Raw genomic sequence first — 17812 nt, 5'->3', positions numbered from 1 at the left:
AACATGAAAAATAGAAAAAATAGAAATGGGCGCCGGAGATCATGACGAAGGCTTGTAGGATAGCTGTTTCTTCTAAAGGCGACGATATCGCAGCTACGTTAGAAGCAGATTAGTGCAAATAACACCTTATTTTTAAAGAAAACCACCGACTCAAATCCGCCAGTTGATGGACGGATGTTGGACTCGTAAGCGGTAAGCCCAGTAGCCTTTCAAATAGACGGCCCAGATCATCTCAATCCTACCACCGCCACCTTCTTTATTCAAGTTCTACTCGTGGCACTTGGAACAGACGTTCCTTCCTTTTACGGCGACGCTTTTGCTCCCAGCATCCACCCGATCGCCGCTTCCTATCCCATCTCCCATTTCCCTGATACATTGATCTGAAAAATCTGACCGGCGAGGAGCCATGGATAGCTTGATCTCCCTCGTCAACAAACTCCAGAGAGCTTGCACCGCTCTGGGAGACCACGGGGAGGAGAACGCTCTGCCCACCTTGTGGGATTCGCTACCTGCGATCGCCGTCGTTGGTGGACAGGTAATTGGTTTCTTCGTTGATGTTTTGTGCCTGCCTTTGGTTACTGACTCTCTTTTTTTCATCCTCCTCCTTGGATTCTGGTGTCTTACCGTAGTTGGGTGTTTCAAGTTCAACATTGGAGGGTTTAGTTTCGATACGAAGCGTCTGTAGTTTGTGTATTTGTACTGAGTTGTTTGGGAGATTGCTTCTTACGGACAGATTTTTTTTTTTTTTCCTGCCGTGATCGGTGCTTCTTTTCGTCTTACTCAAAACTATCTTTTGGTGCCCCCTTTTTCTTGATTGTTCCAATGCGGATTCGTCTCGACATGATTGATACTCACTACTAGTTTCTTGTGTGTTCGCCGATTCTTCTTTTTTCTCATCCTCCTTGGGTTCTAGTGTTCTTACTCTAGTTGGGTGTTTCAAGTTCAACATTGGAGGGTTTAGTTTGGTACGGAGCATCTGTAGTTATTGTATTTGTACTGATTTCTTTGGGAGATTGCGTCTTAAGGACAGATTTTTTTTTTTCTGTCACGATTGGTGCTTCTTTTCGTCCTATTCAAAACTTTCTTTTGGCGCCCCATTTTCTTGATTGTTCCAATTTGGATTCATGTCAACATGTTTGATACTCACTACTAATTTCTTAGGTGCACGCGAAGCATCGAATATTGGTTTGCTGCAGATTTTCCCATTTAAACGTCTAGGAAATTACCATTTGCCGCCCCATTCAATCAAGTCAAAGTACTTTGTCAATAATTGTGTCCATTTTATCTTTCAAGGTTAGGAAAATGAAATGACAAGATCCTGACCTATTCAATCTAATTTATTTCTTGTTGCATAGGTAGTTGTGGTGAATTTTACCAGCTCTTTTTTAGCCAAATTAGAATCATATTATAGGATATGTAATAATTTGTTTTTTAAATTGTTTATTCTGCTTCCTTTTGCTATCTTTTCAAATTCAAGAGGATGCTCTTCTTTTCTAATAAGCTAGTTAGTTCATGTGCATGTTTTCTTTATGATCAAAAGCTAAAGTTGTTTGCTTCATGCTTTTTCCACATCTCATTATTTACTTTCCACTCTATATTCATGACCTGGTTTTGTATTTTAGAGCTCTGGTAAATCTTCTGTACTTGAAAGCATAGTCGGGAAGGACTTTCTACCAAGGGGTTCAGGTGACCTCTAAGATGTCCATAATTCTCTTACTATACATTCTTTTGTCAAGTTTGAGGTGGTGGTTAGTTTTTTATAAGCAACGTCATTACCTTTTGTAGGAATTGTCACTAGACGCCCCCTAGTTCTTCAGCTGCATAAAATTGATGGACACAGAGAGTACGCCGAATTCATGCACCTTCCAAGAAAGAGGTTCACAAATTTTGGTAATTTTCTTGGCTACTATATTTGTGTTTTAGACATTCTATGAACTCGTAAGATTGAAATGTACACACTGCTTGTTTCAATACAGCCCTTGTTAGGAAGGAGATCCAAGATGAAACAGATAGAGAAACTGGACTTAACAAGCAAATTTCACCTGTTCCAATTCACCTTAGTATTTATTCTCCCAACGGTGAGAAATTGATGGCTTTTTTACATTTTGTAATCATCTTCCATACTAACTTCATATATCTATCCCTGCACCAGATGAAAAGGTTAAGGACATGGTTTAAAAAGTGGCCGCCTAAGCATTTGCATTAGGAGAATGAAGCAGATATAGCATATGTAGTTCTCTATATGCAGTTGGCTTCAATATGCAGGACCATAAATAAATTAACAATCTTATGGTTTTAGTAATATAGAGTATTTGCATTGTATTATCATATTGCATGAAGTAGGTCTCTTGATGTCTTTAACTGTGGATTATTAGAATTTAATTTTGTTGAAGAAAGCAAGTTTTTTGTATGAACATTAGTAAGTACTTTGATGGTAAACACAAAAATTGATAACTGATCCAGGTCACAAAATACTTGGATCCAGACAATTTTGGTTGAGTCAAGAAGTAGACCCGCGCCCACCCCAACCATGTATGATGTGCAAGACAAACATGTAGGGTGTTCTTTATAAACCCCTTTATGCCTCTTCTACTTCTTGATGTGGGACTAAACAAAAAAGCAATGTAGACGTGCTTTTTAGTTGAAATCCTCTTCTCAAATCCAGTAATACTGTTTGGAGTTAAATATTGGAGAAGAAGCTAAAGCACTTTTGAAAGAGTTCTCGATTTGCTTAAGCTTGAATAGATATTGGATTGATTAGATGAATATTGTCGAGGTTACAGAATTTGAGCACACCCCAAGGTTTGATGTCTGTTGGTGTCGGCTGCTTCTTTTGTCAGATGTTTGAGCCCCAGGAAAAAGATGAGTCAGTCCATCTCCTGGTTCTTTATTTGCCCTTGTTGAACTTGAAACAGCATTGCTCATGAATAATCCACTATTTAACTTATTTTAAAATATCTTATGTTAATAATTTAATTTTAATTGACACATCTATCTGCTCATAGACTCACTGTAGGTTGTAAAGAAGTGATGTGATAGAATTGGTATTTTTGGATGCTATAACTATAGCTTCATCTATATATCCAAGATGGATTATCATGTGTCATGTGATGGCTTAGAGAAACTGATGCTATAGAGTATGTGTTTTTCAGTGCTTCAACTGTATATCCATGATGATTTCTATTGGCCAAGTGAAGATTTAGAAAAAACTAGGGCAGGGATACACTATGAGTTACCCCATACCCTCAGCAGTGAGGTGATCTTGTTGACTGTGAATCAAATATTGTTGCGCCTGGGAAACAAGAAAATGATCTTGATACTTAGTGCAGTGAATAACTCCTATTATATTTTACTGAAATAAATTATTACCCAGATGCTCAATTATCCCACTTCAGGCTTTTGATATCCTTGAATTTTACTTAGTTTATCACTCATCCTCGTGATCCGTTAAAAGGGATGTCTGATACATCGTTGCATATACAACATTTTGAATCTTTCAATATATCTCCCATAAATTTGCCACTCTTTCACCATGCACCCCTGATTTTAGAGTAAAATTTTACTGCAATAATACTAATACTCTCATCTCTGGCAGTTGTGAATTTGACACTAATTGATCTTCCTGGACTTACAAACGTTGCAGTTGGTAATTCACTATCTATGTTTGTTAAATTTTGCTACCCTTTTTTTAGTCATAGATGCACTTAATCTTCCTAAACATTCTTTACTGTGTGTATATCGTAGAGGGACAACCTGATAGTATCGTAGCTGATATTGAGAATATGGTCCGTTCATATATTGAGAAGGTGATACTTATGAAGCTATGTTATGTTATCATCCCGTTTCTCTATGTGTTTTGTTTATTGTTGAAATTCATTATTTTTCATTGCATGCTGTGTTCTTTCATTTCTACTACTATGGATATCCTGTGTGTTGACTTGTCGATGTTCTATTGAATTTTTGACTTTTATTTGATGTGCAGCCCAATTGTATAATTCTTGCTATTTCACCAGCCAATCAAGATCTTGCCACATCTGATGCAATTAAGATATGCCGTGAAGTTGATCCTAAGGGTGTGTCTTGCTATTTCTGAAAAAAAAATTATACAAGTGTTGTTTTTGTTCTTTATACATTCACGAAGTTATTGCCCATTTTTATTCCAGCAGCGGCACTTTCTACTTGTAGATAAATGGAGCATCTATTTGAAAGGAGTTAAACATTATAGTGGTTAACAAGAGATCTTGGGAACTTTCACAATAACATTGTCAATATGCCATAAATTTTTAATTACATGATCTCTTTTTTTTTGTACCTTGCAAGTTATCAAAATTGATCTCTTAAGTTCATCTCGTCATTTTATTTTAGGTAGTTCTCTTAATTACATCTGGCTTTGAATAATATTTTTGTTATTGGAGTTTAACTATTTGATGTAGTTTTTCAACTCAGGCATTAATGAATTTTGAATGAATGATCTTTTTTCAAAAAATAAATCACTTTACCAGATGAATAGTGTGGCTAGTGAAAAAATATTAAGCAGGTTGTATTGATGGATTGATGGCACCTACTAAAAATGGCACATATGGTTTACATTTTCAAAGACAAAATAATGCATTTAGGGAGATTCATGTTTCATATAGAAGATCTCTTTATCATATAATCTTTCTCTGTTAGTGAATATATGACTGCCAATGTTAAATTGACTGTCTGTGTTTCTTTTGTCATTCTAGGTGAGAGAACACTTGGTGTGCTTACTAAGATTGATTTAATGGACAAGGGTACTGATGCTGTTGAAGTAAGCTGATTTCTTCGCATCTCTTTTTGCAGCATAGCTTTTGTACACTGTTGAATAAACAATTACCTATTATCTACTTATTCTTTCAGTGAGGTAATTTTCTTTCTATTCTCAGACAATCTAGAGGTTTAGATTTGTTGTTACATTTAGCTTCTTAGTTCTGCATTGTATGACAGAAATAAAGTACTTTCTTCACTTGGAACAATCTCCAATCCTGTGTTCATATGTAACTTTGCATCGACAATGTTTCTTTTGGATGTGCTCGTCTTACTCACAGCATAGCCAAGAAAGAACCTATGTGATTACCCTAACTAATTTCCTTGTAGAAATTACAAGATGAAGCCATGGAGGTTCGCAGAGTTATTTGGTTGCCTTTTTCATATGCTTTATGACTAGAGGCCATTAGTAGGTATTTAGTTCTCTTGAAGTCCCCTTCAAGCTATAGTTTTGTTGGCAACACTAAGGTTTCCATACATATGATGACTAATATCATTATTCTAATCGGCTTGCAGAACTTGGTTGCTTCTAGTATCAGTGTCTTGCCACTTGCTATAATGTACATGTACAATGCCCATGAGTTTTAAATTTAGTAGGCTTTCTTTCTCTGACAATTTAGATTAACCATATATTTCAATTTTTCTCTGTGACAGATTGCTGCTATTGCTTATTTTTTCTTTGTGATTGAAATTCATACTCTATTTGAATAATACATGTTCATATTTTTTGTTGTATTTATTTGGTTGATGCTTAAAACCTTATCATGTCAATTTTGTGCATTTATATCTTTACTCTGTGTATGATACTCTCTTAAGATACTGGAAGGGAAATCATATCGTCTACAATTCCCTTGGATCGGTGTTGTTAATCGTTCTCAAGCTGATATTAACAAGAATGTGGACATGATTGCTGCTAGAAGAAGAGAGAGAGAATATTTTGCAAATTCACCAGTATACAAGCATCTAGCTCACAGGATGGGGTCTGAGCATTTGGGGAAAGTTCTCTCAAAGGTATCAGATTTTTCTGCAAGCATAGTTACTTTGATTGGCATTTTGAAAGACACACAACGTGAATGGTGACTTTGGATCTTGAATTAACAATTTCTTTTACTAAAATAATAGAAAATCATATTTTTTATATGCAGCATTTGGAGCAAGTAATTAAATCTCGAATTCCAGGCATCCAATCTCTTATAAGTAAAACACTTGCTGAACTAGAAGGTGAATTAACTCGTCTAGGAAAACCAGTTGCTGCAGATGCTGGTGTAAGTTTCATATACTCTCTTTATGATTGATATTCCAATCTTTCCTGGTAGATTGTAGAGTTAATGTAGAGTGGTTTTAATCTGTTCTTCAACTTGTGTCTTGAGATATCTAAGCCGTTTAAGAAATTTGTTCAAATTTCTTAAACGTAGTTATTTGTTTCTCTTCTGTTGCGAGTATCAACTGAAGCTGACAATACTCTTCTTCTTTTTTTTTGTCTAGCTCATTGAGATGTAGTCATGTAGATGGATGTTGACACATTAATACTTTTTTTTGTGTCATGTTTCTTATACAATTTGTGCCCTTAACTGCTCAGTATGTTTTGGTACTGATAATTTGGTTATCATGGTTTGTTGAGATCAATTACTTGTTAGCTGATAACTACCAGCTTTAATGGATATAATGTTTTGTCTTTCTCTAGTGCAGAATTTCTTTAGTATTTTCTATATTCATTCTATAAATCAGGAGTTAATCATGGAAGCTATCCATCTATTAGTTCTCTTTCTTGGATATGTGCATCTAATTTGCTGCGAGGTTTTGAGAATTATTTTTCTATTATGTTCAGGGTAAGTTGTATGCGATTATGGAAATTTGCAGAATCTTTGATCAAATTTATAAGGATCACCTTGATGGCGTGTATGTATTTGTACCACACTTTTTTTCAAGAACTAATTATTTTGTATCATATTCACTTTTGAATTTCCTACAAACAGCTTCACTTATGCTTCTTTTGAATGAAGATGATTGTACATGCATCCGCATAATCTGAATCGATATGTAACTTACAGAGTAATCTAGTAAAATCAGTTTTGACATAAAATCACAACTTATTGAAATTAGGCAAGTTGATTGAGATTCCAACTTATTTATGTCTCAAGTACAATTTTTCTTCTGAATTAATTTTTTCAAGATGTTTTGGTGGCATTGAAGAATGATTAGTTACCATGCAGTTATGCAGATATTGCATAATGTTATCATTTATTCAATTAGTCAGAATCGTGAAAGTGCTTTAGTTCAGTGCTGACGAGCTTGGGGTCCATTGTTGGGTGAATAATGGAGATCAAAGGAATATATTGAGAGCACTCTAGTCCAAGCATGTTTACAGAGTACATGTGATGTCTGTAGATTATGTGTCTATACTTTATAATACCAAGTCATTGCACTGTGGAGCTATATCAGTAACATGTAGCAACAATGGTTCAGTTAGCAACATGGTTAGGATAGGAACTTGATCCACAGAACTATCGCTATGACAACTTGCAACATCATGGAGAATGGTAGTAGCATTGCCCATGACATTGTATCTATAATAAGTTACATAGTTGTAGTGGTAACATTATCCCTGGACAAAATTATCGCTGTTGGACTTATAGGAATGTTACAAAGATATGTTTCCTTTGGTATTTTAACATAGGAATGAATTTAGCTTGATCACAAGTAGTTCCTCTTCATTATACTAGTCTCTTTACCTCTGAATGGTAGAATGTTATAGTTTTATCAATAAAGTCGTCGACTCAAGTGTTTACCACCTTGTTCAGATTTATAGTTACCTTTAATGTGCATTATTTATGTTATCATAGATTTGCCATTAACATAGAATGTGTTATCAACTGCAGGCGACCTGGTGGTGAAAAAATTTATAATGTTTTTGATGCACAACTCCCTGCGGCTCTTAAGAGATTACAATTTGACAAGCAACTTTCAATGGAGAATGTAAAGAAACTTATCACTGAAGCTGATGGTTATCAACCTCACTTGATAGCTCCTGAGCAAGGATACCGACGCCTCATTGAATCTTCATTGGTTTCTATAAGAGGTCCTGCTGAGGCAGCTGTTGACGCGGTATAAATTTCTCTTTACATTGAACTAATGTTTTGGCTCTTTGAAACCGGGAATACACTTATCTTGAAATTGCCCTGTTGTTTACTCTCATGGTAGTTGGATGTTGCTACATACCTGCTTTTATTTCATTTACCTGCACTTGGTGTTAGATCTGTTAACTTCTAGCATATCTCCTATTTCTTGAATTTGTGATTGCAAATGGCGCTTCTAATTCTCCTGCAATGTGTTTACAGGTTCACGCTTTACTGAAGGAGCTAGTTCATAAGGCTGTTAGCAAGACTCCAGTAGGTTTTAGTTGCCTTGCTGTTTGCTTTCTATTCTCTTGTGAATCATCATGCCTTTTCTTGATTTGCTTCAAAACAATTCACTAAGAAAACATTAATTAAATGCATTGCATATGTTGATCCTTTTATTTGTTATAGTTGGAATTAATTAAAGTACTCAAGCTGTTATCTTTCGTCTCTTTCTTCTTCAGTTGTTAGTCATGTGTTAATCATGCATTAATCATGTGTTAGCATTCACTAGTAAGAATCTGAAAACTCAAGTTTTTCTAGTTCTTTGTTAAAAATTTCAGGTTTACCTGAATCAAACTATTTGTTTAATCTCATGGGGAGCCATAATCTTTTTCCATGTCTCTGCGTCTTCTTCCATGTCTTTGCATATCTTGATGTTTTTCAGACAGATGCCTGAAATGTGCATAGTATTCCTGTTGCACTGAATTAATAGTTGTGTAGGGACATTATTCTGTAATGCAGATTAGTAGTGGCATGGTATTGTGACCAACTATGCGATGGTCTATTGCTTGTAAAGAAGGTTGGTTTGCATGGTCATGATTATGAAAGAAGCTGAAGTATGATTTGAATCACTTATGATTGTCCAAAATTCCTTTAGGAATTTGGTTTTCCAATATTTGAGAATATGGAAAATAAATAAAGGATCAGTCAAAAAAAATTCTGTTACTTTTGTATGCAATTTGTTGTGACAAGGAGTTCCAGATCTTGACTATGCTATGAGTCTGTGACACGTTCACGATATCTTAGGTCTAGTGAAACGTCTTATAGATATGTTCTCAATTATATTTTATTTCTCTTAGCCAATGCTTCACTTAAATTTAATCAAGTAGTCAAGTTAAAAATTTAGCATCAGATAGTTTGAAATTTTGAAATTCGTAGTTTTAAAAGTACAAAAAGTGTTGTGCATTAATTAATTCTTAATAATTTTTCAACGTATAAAATTGTTGCGAAATCATGCTAATTGCATGAATATTATTTCACTGCTCATAGTCGAGAATTTTGTCATTTCATTAACCATACTTATGTTTTCAAATTTCATTAAAAGCACAAAATTGATTAATCCTTCATGATCTATTTTGGTAGGAGCTCAAGCAATATCCTACGCTGAGAATAGCAGTTGGGAATGCAGCTTTTGAATCATTGGAGAGAATGAGGGAAGAAAGCAGGAAAGCAACTCTTAAGCTAGTGGATATGGAGTGCAGTTATCTCACAGTAGATTTCTTCCGAAAGCTTCCTCAAGATGTTGAGAAAGGCGGAAGCCCAACACTTTCTATTTTTGACAGATACAATGACTCGTATCTAAGACGTATAGGTGAGTTAGGATTATGAACTTGTTAGACCATACACGAAGCTCCGTGTAAGATCCTGTGGAAGGGTCAGACCACATTGGCTTTATTGTACGCAGCCTTATTTTGTGCTTTGCAAGAGGCTGTTTCCACAACTCGAACATGTGGGTCACATGACAACAACTTTACCATATGGATTCAATCATAAAATAAAAATATTTCTTGCTTTTTATATTCTAGATCTGATTTTGGTTTGAAAATATAAGAAGAGATGGGATCAATATTGTATCTGTACAATGTCTTCTATACAAGTATTCCATGTTTGTATAGATCTAGGTGTCTGAGTTTTATTGCTCATTTCCTGAAATTTAATTTGTGATCAATTGATGTGTAGGTATCCAACTCGCAGTATCAATGTTAGTTTTAGATGTCTGACATGGGTAAATTAGGGGTAGTAGGTCCTGAGTGTTATAATGATGTTCACTATTCAATTATATGCTTGATGCCATTTATATTGGTGTTTGACAGGAACTACTGTTCTGGCATATGTCAACATGGTGTGTGCAAGCTTGCGAAACTCTATTCCTAAGTCTATTGTTTACTGTCAAGTGCGGGAGGCAAAGCGCTCCTTGCTTGATCAATTTTTTACTGAGTTGGGCAAAAAGGAGGTAAGATTGTGAAGTACTTACATTTTGACCTTTTATAATAAATCGATACTGCTGTTAGGCAATTGTTTTGGTGTCTGTTCTGATACATCCTTTCTCATAGAAACGTGAAAGGTTTCTTCGCTGACTTCAGTGATTTTGGTTGTAGAATGTGTCATCTAATATTTGATGTCTTTAAATGAAAACTATCTTATGTATTTCCCTATTTTCAGCTGTTATCATGTTTTACTTCGATTACAAAGAAGTTTATATATGAGCATGTAAAAATCACTTAATTTTGTTGCAACTGCCTGTATAGGAGCAGATGCAAACTTTTTGATTTATTTTGGAGTAGAGCTTTCCTTATCATTTAGTACATCTTGATCTTGATTTCAATTGAATCCAACAATATCAAAACTTGGATTACTGTTTTTTGGTTCTCCTAGAAGTATAGTGAAAAACCTTCTTATTTTCATTATGTGGTGGTTGAAACTGACATTTTTTACTCTATTGGCCCCATTATCTTTTATATGCTTTGCTTTTTTCCTTTTACTTCTATTGGCTTCTATGTGCCAACTTTCTTACCTCTCTAATTCTGTATTGTACTGTTTTTTATATTTCTTGTATCATCAATGCTTGCTCAGAATGGCATTTTACGTTTAGTGGGAACTTGTGTTATGCAGTCTAAGCAGTTGGGATCATTATTGGATGAAGACCCAGCAATTATGGAGCGTCGAGCTGCCCTTGCAAAAAGAGTGGAACTCTACAGAAGCGCCCAAGCTGAGATTGATGCAGTGGCATGGACAAAGTAGGCACCAATTGGAAATATAAAATTTTCTCGCATCCAAATGTTTACTGAGAAAATATAGTTTATACACTTCATATGATAATTAATAGTTAGTTTCATCTTTGTATTATCTTGTCGGTTGATTATTGTACCGAGTCGCAGCAAATTAGTTCTGATAAAAAGTATCTGGTGCAAGGCACAAGCTGACCTGCTGCCAGATATAAATAATAATTTTCTTTTTGAATGAATTGTGTTTCTGTTGTCTTAATGTTTTTTATTCAAATTATAGAAATGGGTAAAAAGTGTCTTTGGTGCAATGCACAAGCTGACCAAAATGTAGATGATATATTTATATAAGATCTCGTCAGTGTTGAATTTGACTTGAGAATTGAGAATGAGAAAGTAGGTGGATGATAGAAGAAATGAGAAATTGTTCTCAGTTTTTTAATTAGAATGATATTATTTTTTATATTGTGCTAGATTTGTAATATATAGTGTCAGTGATAAATTAAAGAGGTAGAAAAAAGAAAAATATAGAATTATATTTAAATTCAAATTTAAAAACAAATTATAAATAATAATAATATTTTAATTTATTTTGACTTTTAACATACTGAGTGTAAAACATCAACATGATTAATATATTGTCTATATCGACTAATATTGAATTCTAATAATTTATCTCCTGTTTTACTCGGCATGCATGCAAAACACCAATTTGGACTAGCTATCAGATTTAGCTGAGATCATTGACATATTTCCATCAGTGGAGAAAGAGAAATTTCTGCAATTCTTCACTCATTTCCAAGTATATCACAAAAATGCACTGAACATGAGATGGAGAGATATTGTCACCCAAGATTTCTTTAAAAAGAGATGTAACAAAATTCAGAAAACACATTCATACAAGCTGCTTTAGAGAACTTGTATAGAGATGCGAAGAATAAGCATTGCAAATTGATCATGTAAATGCCTTGTGCAAATGATTAAAAAAAAATCGATAAACTAACCACATGATATCAGGCTTTATAGAAAAAATGACTGCAAAATATGAAATCAAATTTAGGAATCACATTAAATATGGAAGATTCATATTCTTGAACAAGGATGGATTTTGTTTGACAGAATCCCTCCATTCATCTGGCTCTATCTTCCCATCACCAGTTGAATCTGCCTAAAACGAAAGTCTTGAAATGACAGTAAACAAAAAATTAGACTTTAACTCGAAAAATCTGCAACTACAAAAGAGGCTATTAGTTGTGAACAAGTCATACTATGAGCTCTGGATCTTACCTTTACAAAATTGTTTCAACAAGTTCGCGTGAAAGAAACAGACCTGATTCACCGAGAATAGCTAACACAGTCTGCTTCAGCTGCAAATCATATCAGCCAGTGCAGCTTAAGTTGCACAATTTAAATGCAACTGCAAGTTAGATAAAGCAAGCAGATAGAAAGGATTAGAATGGCGTACAATAATTAAGCAATTATCAGGGAACTTTCTCCAAGAAAATATTTGGGTAATCTAATTGATAAAACTTTAACTTAGGGCAACTAAACAAAAAGGAAAAAGTTGTAATCCAGCAGAGATGCATGCAAGCAGAAATCGAGTTTTAATATAATTGCACTTTAAAGCAATCTGTAGGATATGAACAAGTCTCAAAGATACATCAGAATACTTGTCTTTTTGGCATCGTTGTATACTAATTGCTTTTACATGGACGATGGTTGATTTTCCTCAACAACAAAAAGGAAATAGAAAATAAAAAATAAAAATAGAAAACAATGAACTATTAACCTAAAAACTAACATCATCGATCCAATAGGTCACTCACTTATCTTCATTAAGGGACATCAAGCATATCACAAAGCTACTTGTGATTAGTTAACCTTTTGAAAAACAGGAAAAGGGGCATCAAGCATATGCAAGCAACTAGACATGGCAACTCAGCAATGCAATAAAAGAATATCACAAAGTTTAGGTCAATGAGTTTGGTTCACCCGTGTTTTACAATTTCTTCTTTAAATTCACGTTGATCTCCTGGATAAAATAATTTGACTTTCAACTGTGGCCACTTTTTCCAACACATGGCAAATTAACTTGACTCTTCAAATACATCTTAGATGACACTTGATCCTTAAAAACACAGTTAGAAGTTCAACTACACTAGGGCGAAAGAATTTTAGGAAAGACTTCCATCATGAGGTATGATAGTATCCAGAATAGATCGAATCAGCTCAAAGTCAGCTGCAGACGCTTGGCATGCAAACTCCGGCATCATTGTTCTGTTGCTCCTTCCATATCCGACCAGTGACCCTCAGTTTCAGTTCTTTCCTATCACCACCAGAAAAGAAGAGAGCCATGTTTCTCTGAATGATAAGACCGTCATGACTGTCCCGGACTTTGCGGTGACTATCACGAATACTTCGAGGTGTACCTTCCCATATTAGCTTCCTTCCATTGGCCCCAACCTCAACACTATAGCTGAAATTTCGCGCTTCATTCTCATCTCCCATGAAACGCAGAAATGCCATATACACGGGAGCCATTCCCAGCTGGAAGGCTTCAAAGTGCAAGCAGAAGTAATGACCAAAACAATTAAATACCTGAACAAGGACAAAAAAAAAATTATGAAAGTTTAGCAAAGAGACCCATAAATGTGACAAATAACTATGAAACAACTTAGGTAAAACCCAATAATTTCCCCCATAATTAATCTATTCATCTTAAAAGACTGAAATGGCAACTCTTATATCGTTTAGGACAACCGGAAATAACATTCTTCAATTGTCATGTTGGCAACTGTAATATTTTGTTCCAAAAGAGTGAATTAACTTGTAGCATAACATTGGAGTGTATAAGCGCCACATTTCATATTTACTCAGTTAGTCAATTGGATTAATTTAAACAGACTTTTAGAATCACAAAAATCACTAAAAAAACATGCAGTCTATTTAGTAGCACAGGAGTGAGTAAGCTTACAGTCAGCATCCATGTAGCATTTTCAACCTCTCTAGGGTTAGATTTGACATATCGATGATTAAATGTGCAACCACTGTGCATGTCTACCTTGTGGTCATCTCTTAAATGTGTAACTAGAAAAGGGATATCCCCCACGACTGCGCATTCAGATCCAGCATACGGGCACTTGTAAGGCCTATAGCTGCACTGGGCTTCATGCTTCAGTTTGCTGTAGTATGGAAAGATCTCTGGGCAACCAAGTGAATTATATTTGCAAGGAAGCTCAAGTGACTCAGCTACTTTTTCCAATGCTAAACACCTAATGTCTCCAAGCTCCTGTCGACAAGTAGGGCATCGGTTGTGCACCCTTGCTTTGCATGTGGAACAAATTGTATGCCCATTTTGACACTGAAAAAGTAAACTGATCTTGAGACTGGAGAAACAATTTTAGTGTGAACACAAAGAACCAAGTGCATGCTCATGGAAAAAATAAGAATACTGAATTAGCAAGTAAACTTTACTCAAAACATATTAAGGTTACAATAAGAGCTAATGTATTTGGATCTCCAAACCCGTCAATTGGTCAGAAATAAAAATAACTACCAACAAAAATTACCATTAAAAAAACAATTACCATAATGCTATGTAGGTTCCCCTAAGCAGTAGAAGTTGATTGTTCATAAACTATATGCATATAAATTGGGTGTATATTCTCATATCTAAGATTGTTGAAGCTAATGGACTGTTCAACTAGAGATATGTGACTTACTTTCACTCTGACGTGTAATCTTTTCCTGTGTCACAAGATGTAATATCCAAAGATGAGAATTTGTTGGATTTCGGAGCATGAATGATGCACCACAGATTGCATGCATTATGAGATGTTTGCTCCAACTGAATTCTCTACTCGCTATGCTCCAAAAAGAAAAGTTTTACCCTATAATCCTATACTTGTCAATAACTAGTAAAATATTATCTTATTGCTCAAATGGTTATTAGTCTTATATGATATGGTGATTCTAGGTCTATTAATTGCCTACAGTAATATACTTATTTAATTACTGTAAAAATATTATTAATTATAAAAAAGTATTCTGAAAAATAGTTGTCAATATGAGTGACTAAATCTTTTAATGTTATTAGTTTTAATATAATTATTTAATTAATTTTAATATATTTTTAGTGACTAAATGTTTTAATCTCTTTAATTATTAAAATAAATAACAAATTAATGATATGATTTAGTCTTTTAAGACCATGTTGATTACCATCTTATATTTTTGATGTTATTATGTATGAATAGAAATTTAATTATTTTATAAAGAATGTTAGTGCTCACTATACCTCATTTCTGAAATGCTACATCAATTTTTTTAATAATTTTAAAAATTCCTTTGAGAAAGCAACTTTCCTATTGTAAGCCATGATTGTCAATGGAAAATTGGTTTAGGAAAGTGATGCAAGGGAAAGAAACAACAGGAAAACACTACAACCCCATCTTTGGCAGTGTTTCATTTGAGAGGAAAAGAGAGGAGAGCAAAGAAAGTAAAGAAAAGAAAAGGGAAAAGTAACTTCATTGCTAGAGGAAAGGAAGAAGGGAGGACAGAGATATCTTTCCTTTGATTTGGCTCTACTCAAATAGGGAGGAGAATCATAAATGTTGCAACCTTCCAACTCTTTACTTCCATCTTTTGTATTTTTGAAGCAGCCTCCAAGCCCTTGCACATGGAGCAGGATATGGAGGAGATCCTGCACATGCTAGATAAGGTCTAAGGCATGGGGATAGAGCTCTCACACACCCAAGGCATAGCTCCAGAGCATAGAGACGAAGGAAATCTAGCAGTCCAAAGAGAGTCGGTGACCGTGTCTGGTGGTTCACTGGAGAGAAATGTTTCAAGGAAGATAGAGACATTTTTATCTTTTTTACTTGCTTGCCTGATTTCCCCTTCAAGGAAACAACTTAATTTTTTTTTCTCTTTTCTTCATTTTCTACTCTTACCTTTCTTCCCTCATCTCCAAGTTGTGATTTCTCCAAGGAAACTCTGAAACTCACTCTTAGGCATCAGCTTGCCAGTACCCAGGAAAATGGTTAGGTTATTGATGCCTACTGATAGCACTAAAGAACTGCTTTTGTTTCAAAAGAATTTTAAAATAAGTTTTTTTTTTAAATTATTTTTGTAGATGAAGATCTGTGTACTTGCATTCTGAGTAATGTTTTGTTGAGCAAACAAATAAAAATGTAGTCAATTCTATTGAACTGAAATTATTGATGCTCCTTTTTTTGCTTTTTGGCAAAGAGGTAGATTAAGCCTCAATGAATTGGAAAAGCAACATAATGTTACACAAAGTTATCTCTTATTATTATAACAAGAACGGTCATAATTGCAACATGGTAGATACCTCCATTGGGCCCAGAAACTATGAATTAAGATATCTTTACAAATAATTTTTTTTTTAAAAAAAAATCAAGTAATAGTACTGTGCAATCTATGAAAAAAAATAAAGAGAGAAATATGCATGCCATTACTGAAAATTGAATATTGGGATCCCAGCTAAACTATCCACGCAACAAGAAATAATGGATTAATTTACAAAAAAGAAAGTATCATTATGCCTTATTTGATCCTTCCCGGGGCCCTGCATGGCGGGAACTTCGTGCACCGGACTACCCTTTTTTTTTATGCCTTATTTGATCTTTAAGTAAATTTAGAATTGTAAAGGAATAGAGGAATCATGATATTAGGTTATGTCACGTGGATTGTTTGTTTTGATATTGTTTGAACTTCTCCAAGTCTAAAGGCCAAGGCCAGACTAGCTATCAATAAAAAGTCTAAATCATAATTTCTTATCATTTGAAATCCAAGCAACCAATCAAAATCATGATGTGTGATTTGTACATAAACGAAAGACCATAAAGAATTAGAAGTCAGTTACGAATAAAGAAGCATAGTTCTGGAGCAAACAGAACCGAAACTGGGCAATGAAATCTTACAACCACGCAGCAACTACTTATTACCATCGGCTCATAATTGACCAACCAATTCCATCATATAATTAATTTTTCTAGCAGCCACCCCCGAAAAAAAAAAAGAGCATAGAAGGCCGCTATCTTTACCCTAGTTATGCCAACAAAATAGTGCACAAAAACATAAACCAAAATCCAAATATAAACGAAGAAAAAACCTAAAAAGCGGGTCATCGCCGATAAACTATACCTAATAAAGGGCAAGAATCGACCTGGTGGATTGGGGGATACATGGAGTTTGTACAGACAGGGCACTCGAGGAGCTCGTGGACGCTGGTGGCAGCGGGAATCCCAGCGGGGGTAGCGGCGCCGGCGTGGATCTTTGACGAAGCGGGGTGGGGAGGGGAGGTCTCATCCTCGTCCATTCCATCGATCGACGAGACGCATTCCACGCTATCCGACTCCATTGCACTCGACGGCGAGGGGATTCGGGCCCCTCCCTCCCTCCTCCCTCCCTCCTCCCTCCCTCTCCCCTCTTCTTCTCGGCAAGGGCAACCGAAGAAGCCGAAGCCAGAGAAACAGGAGCGATCGAGCCAGAGAGGAACGGAGGCGAGAGAAAGACAGGGCGACCGCCCCTTTTCCAACTCTCTGGTGGTCAGCGTTACCTTGTGGTGTTTGGATCACCGTTTTATTCTCGGAGCAAAACCTATAACGTGAACAGGGCACCTCTTTTATACCAGACGCGTGATTGGAAACCAGGATGGGGCCCGACACATTTCGACCTAGTATCGTGGACTAGCGTCAATTCCTAACCGCAGCGGGAAAAAAATTTATCTCATTCCCAAAGTTTGCTGTAATTTGCTTTTTGCCTCTCGAATTTTCTGAAAAAATGTCGAGCAATCGTCAAGTCTTCGTTATATATATTTTTATCCTAAAAACGCCAATAATTAATAACAAACAGGAGTTGACTGGATCGGAAATGACG

At 35.4% G+C, this 17812-nt stretch overlaps 2 protein-coding genes across 3 annotated transcripts; one reads left to right on the top strand and one right to left on the bottom strand.

Annotated features, from left to right (window-relative positions):
* Nucleotides 1–279: 279 nt before the first annotated feature.
* Nucleotides 280–11195, top strand: LOC121978786 (dynamin-related protein 5A-like). The gene is made up of 16 exons (XM_042531082.1): nucleotides 280–535; nucleotides 1623–1686; nucleotides 1786–1890; nucleotides 1977–2078; nucleotides 3596–3646; nucleotides 3745–3806; nucleotides 3983–4073; nucleotides 4728–4792; nucleotides 5605–5799; nucleotides 5934–6053; nucleotides 6617–6687; nucleotides 7668–7893; nucleotides 8127–8177; nucleotides 9270–9498; nucleotides 10001–10140; nucleotides 10800–11195. Exons 1-16 carry the CDS (start codon nucleotides 407–409, stop codon nucleotides 10926–10928), a joined length of 1830 nt encoding a protein of 609 aa, XP_042387016.1. The 5' UTR covers nucleotides 280–406; the 3' UTR covers nucleotides 10929–11195.
* A 1645-nt stretch (nucleotides 11196–12840) lies between these two features.
* LOC121978768 (E3 ubiquitin-protein ligase SINAT5-like) lies at nucleotides 12841–17514 on the bottom strand. Of its 2 annotated transcripts, none has more exons than XM_042531067.1 (3): nucleotides 17100–17514; nucleotides 13884–14270; nucleotides 12841–13507 (listed from the first exon to the last, which is right to left on the bottom strand). In XM_042531067.1, the coding sequence occupies exons 1-3, from the start codon at nucleotides 17292–17294 to the stop codon at nucleotides 13145–13147; spliced, it is 945 nt and encodes a 314-aa protein (XP_042387001.1). In that variant the 5' UTR covers nucleotides 17295–17514; the 3' UTR covers nucleotides 12841–13144. The 2 variants fall into 2 exon arrangements, with proteins under 2 accessions (XP_042387001.1, XP_042387008.1); XM_042531074.1 differs by having other exon boundaries at nucleotides 13971–14270.
* Nucleotides 17515–17812: the final 298 nt, after the last annotated feature.

The sequence above is a fragment of the Zingiber officinale genome, chromosome 1B (genome assembly GCF_018446385.1).
Source record: "Zingiber officinale cultivar Zhangliang chromosome 1B, Zo_v1.1, whole genome shotgun sequence".
Lineage (NCBI taxonomy): Eukaryota > Viridiplantae > Streptophyta > Magnoliopsida > Zingiberales > Zingiberaceae > Zingiber > Zingiber officinale.
Note: the sequence above shows the minus strand (reverse complement) of the source record. Positions and strands in the feature narration are given on the sequence as shown.

Bases quoted from the DNA above. Each gene is read 5' to 3' on its own strand.
- LOC121978786 (XM_042531082.1), top strand. From the start codon at position 407: ATGGATAGCTTGATCTCCCTCGTCAACAAACTCCAGAGAGCTTGCACC. The intron at 4,793-5,604 runs GTAAGCTGATTT...TACTCTCTTAAG, and splicing joins AGGGTACTGATGCTGTTGAA to ATACTGGAAGGGAAATCATA. The intron at 6,688-7,667 runs GTATGTATTTGT...TATCAACTGCAG, and splicing joins AAGGATCACCTTGATGGCGT to GCGACCTGGTGGTGAAAAAA.
- LOC121978768 (XM_042531067.1), bottom strand. From the start codon at position 17,294: ATGGAGTCGGATAGCGTGGAATGCGTCTCGTCGATCGATGGAATGGAC. The intron at 14,271-17,099 runs GTCGATTCTTGC...TTACTTTTTCAG, and splicing joins TGTATCCCCCAATCCACCAG to TGTCAAAATGGGCATACAAT. The intron at 13,508-13,883 runs GTAAGCTTACTC...GTCCTTGTTCAG, and splicing joins ATGCTACATGGATGCTGACT to GTATTTAATTGTTTTGGTCA.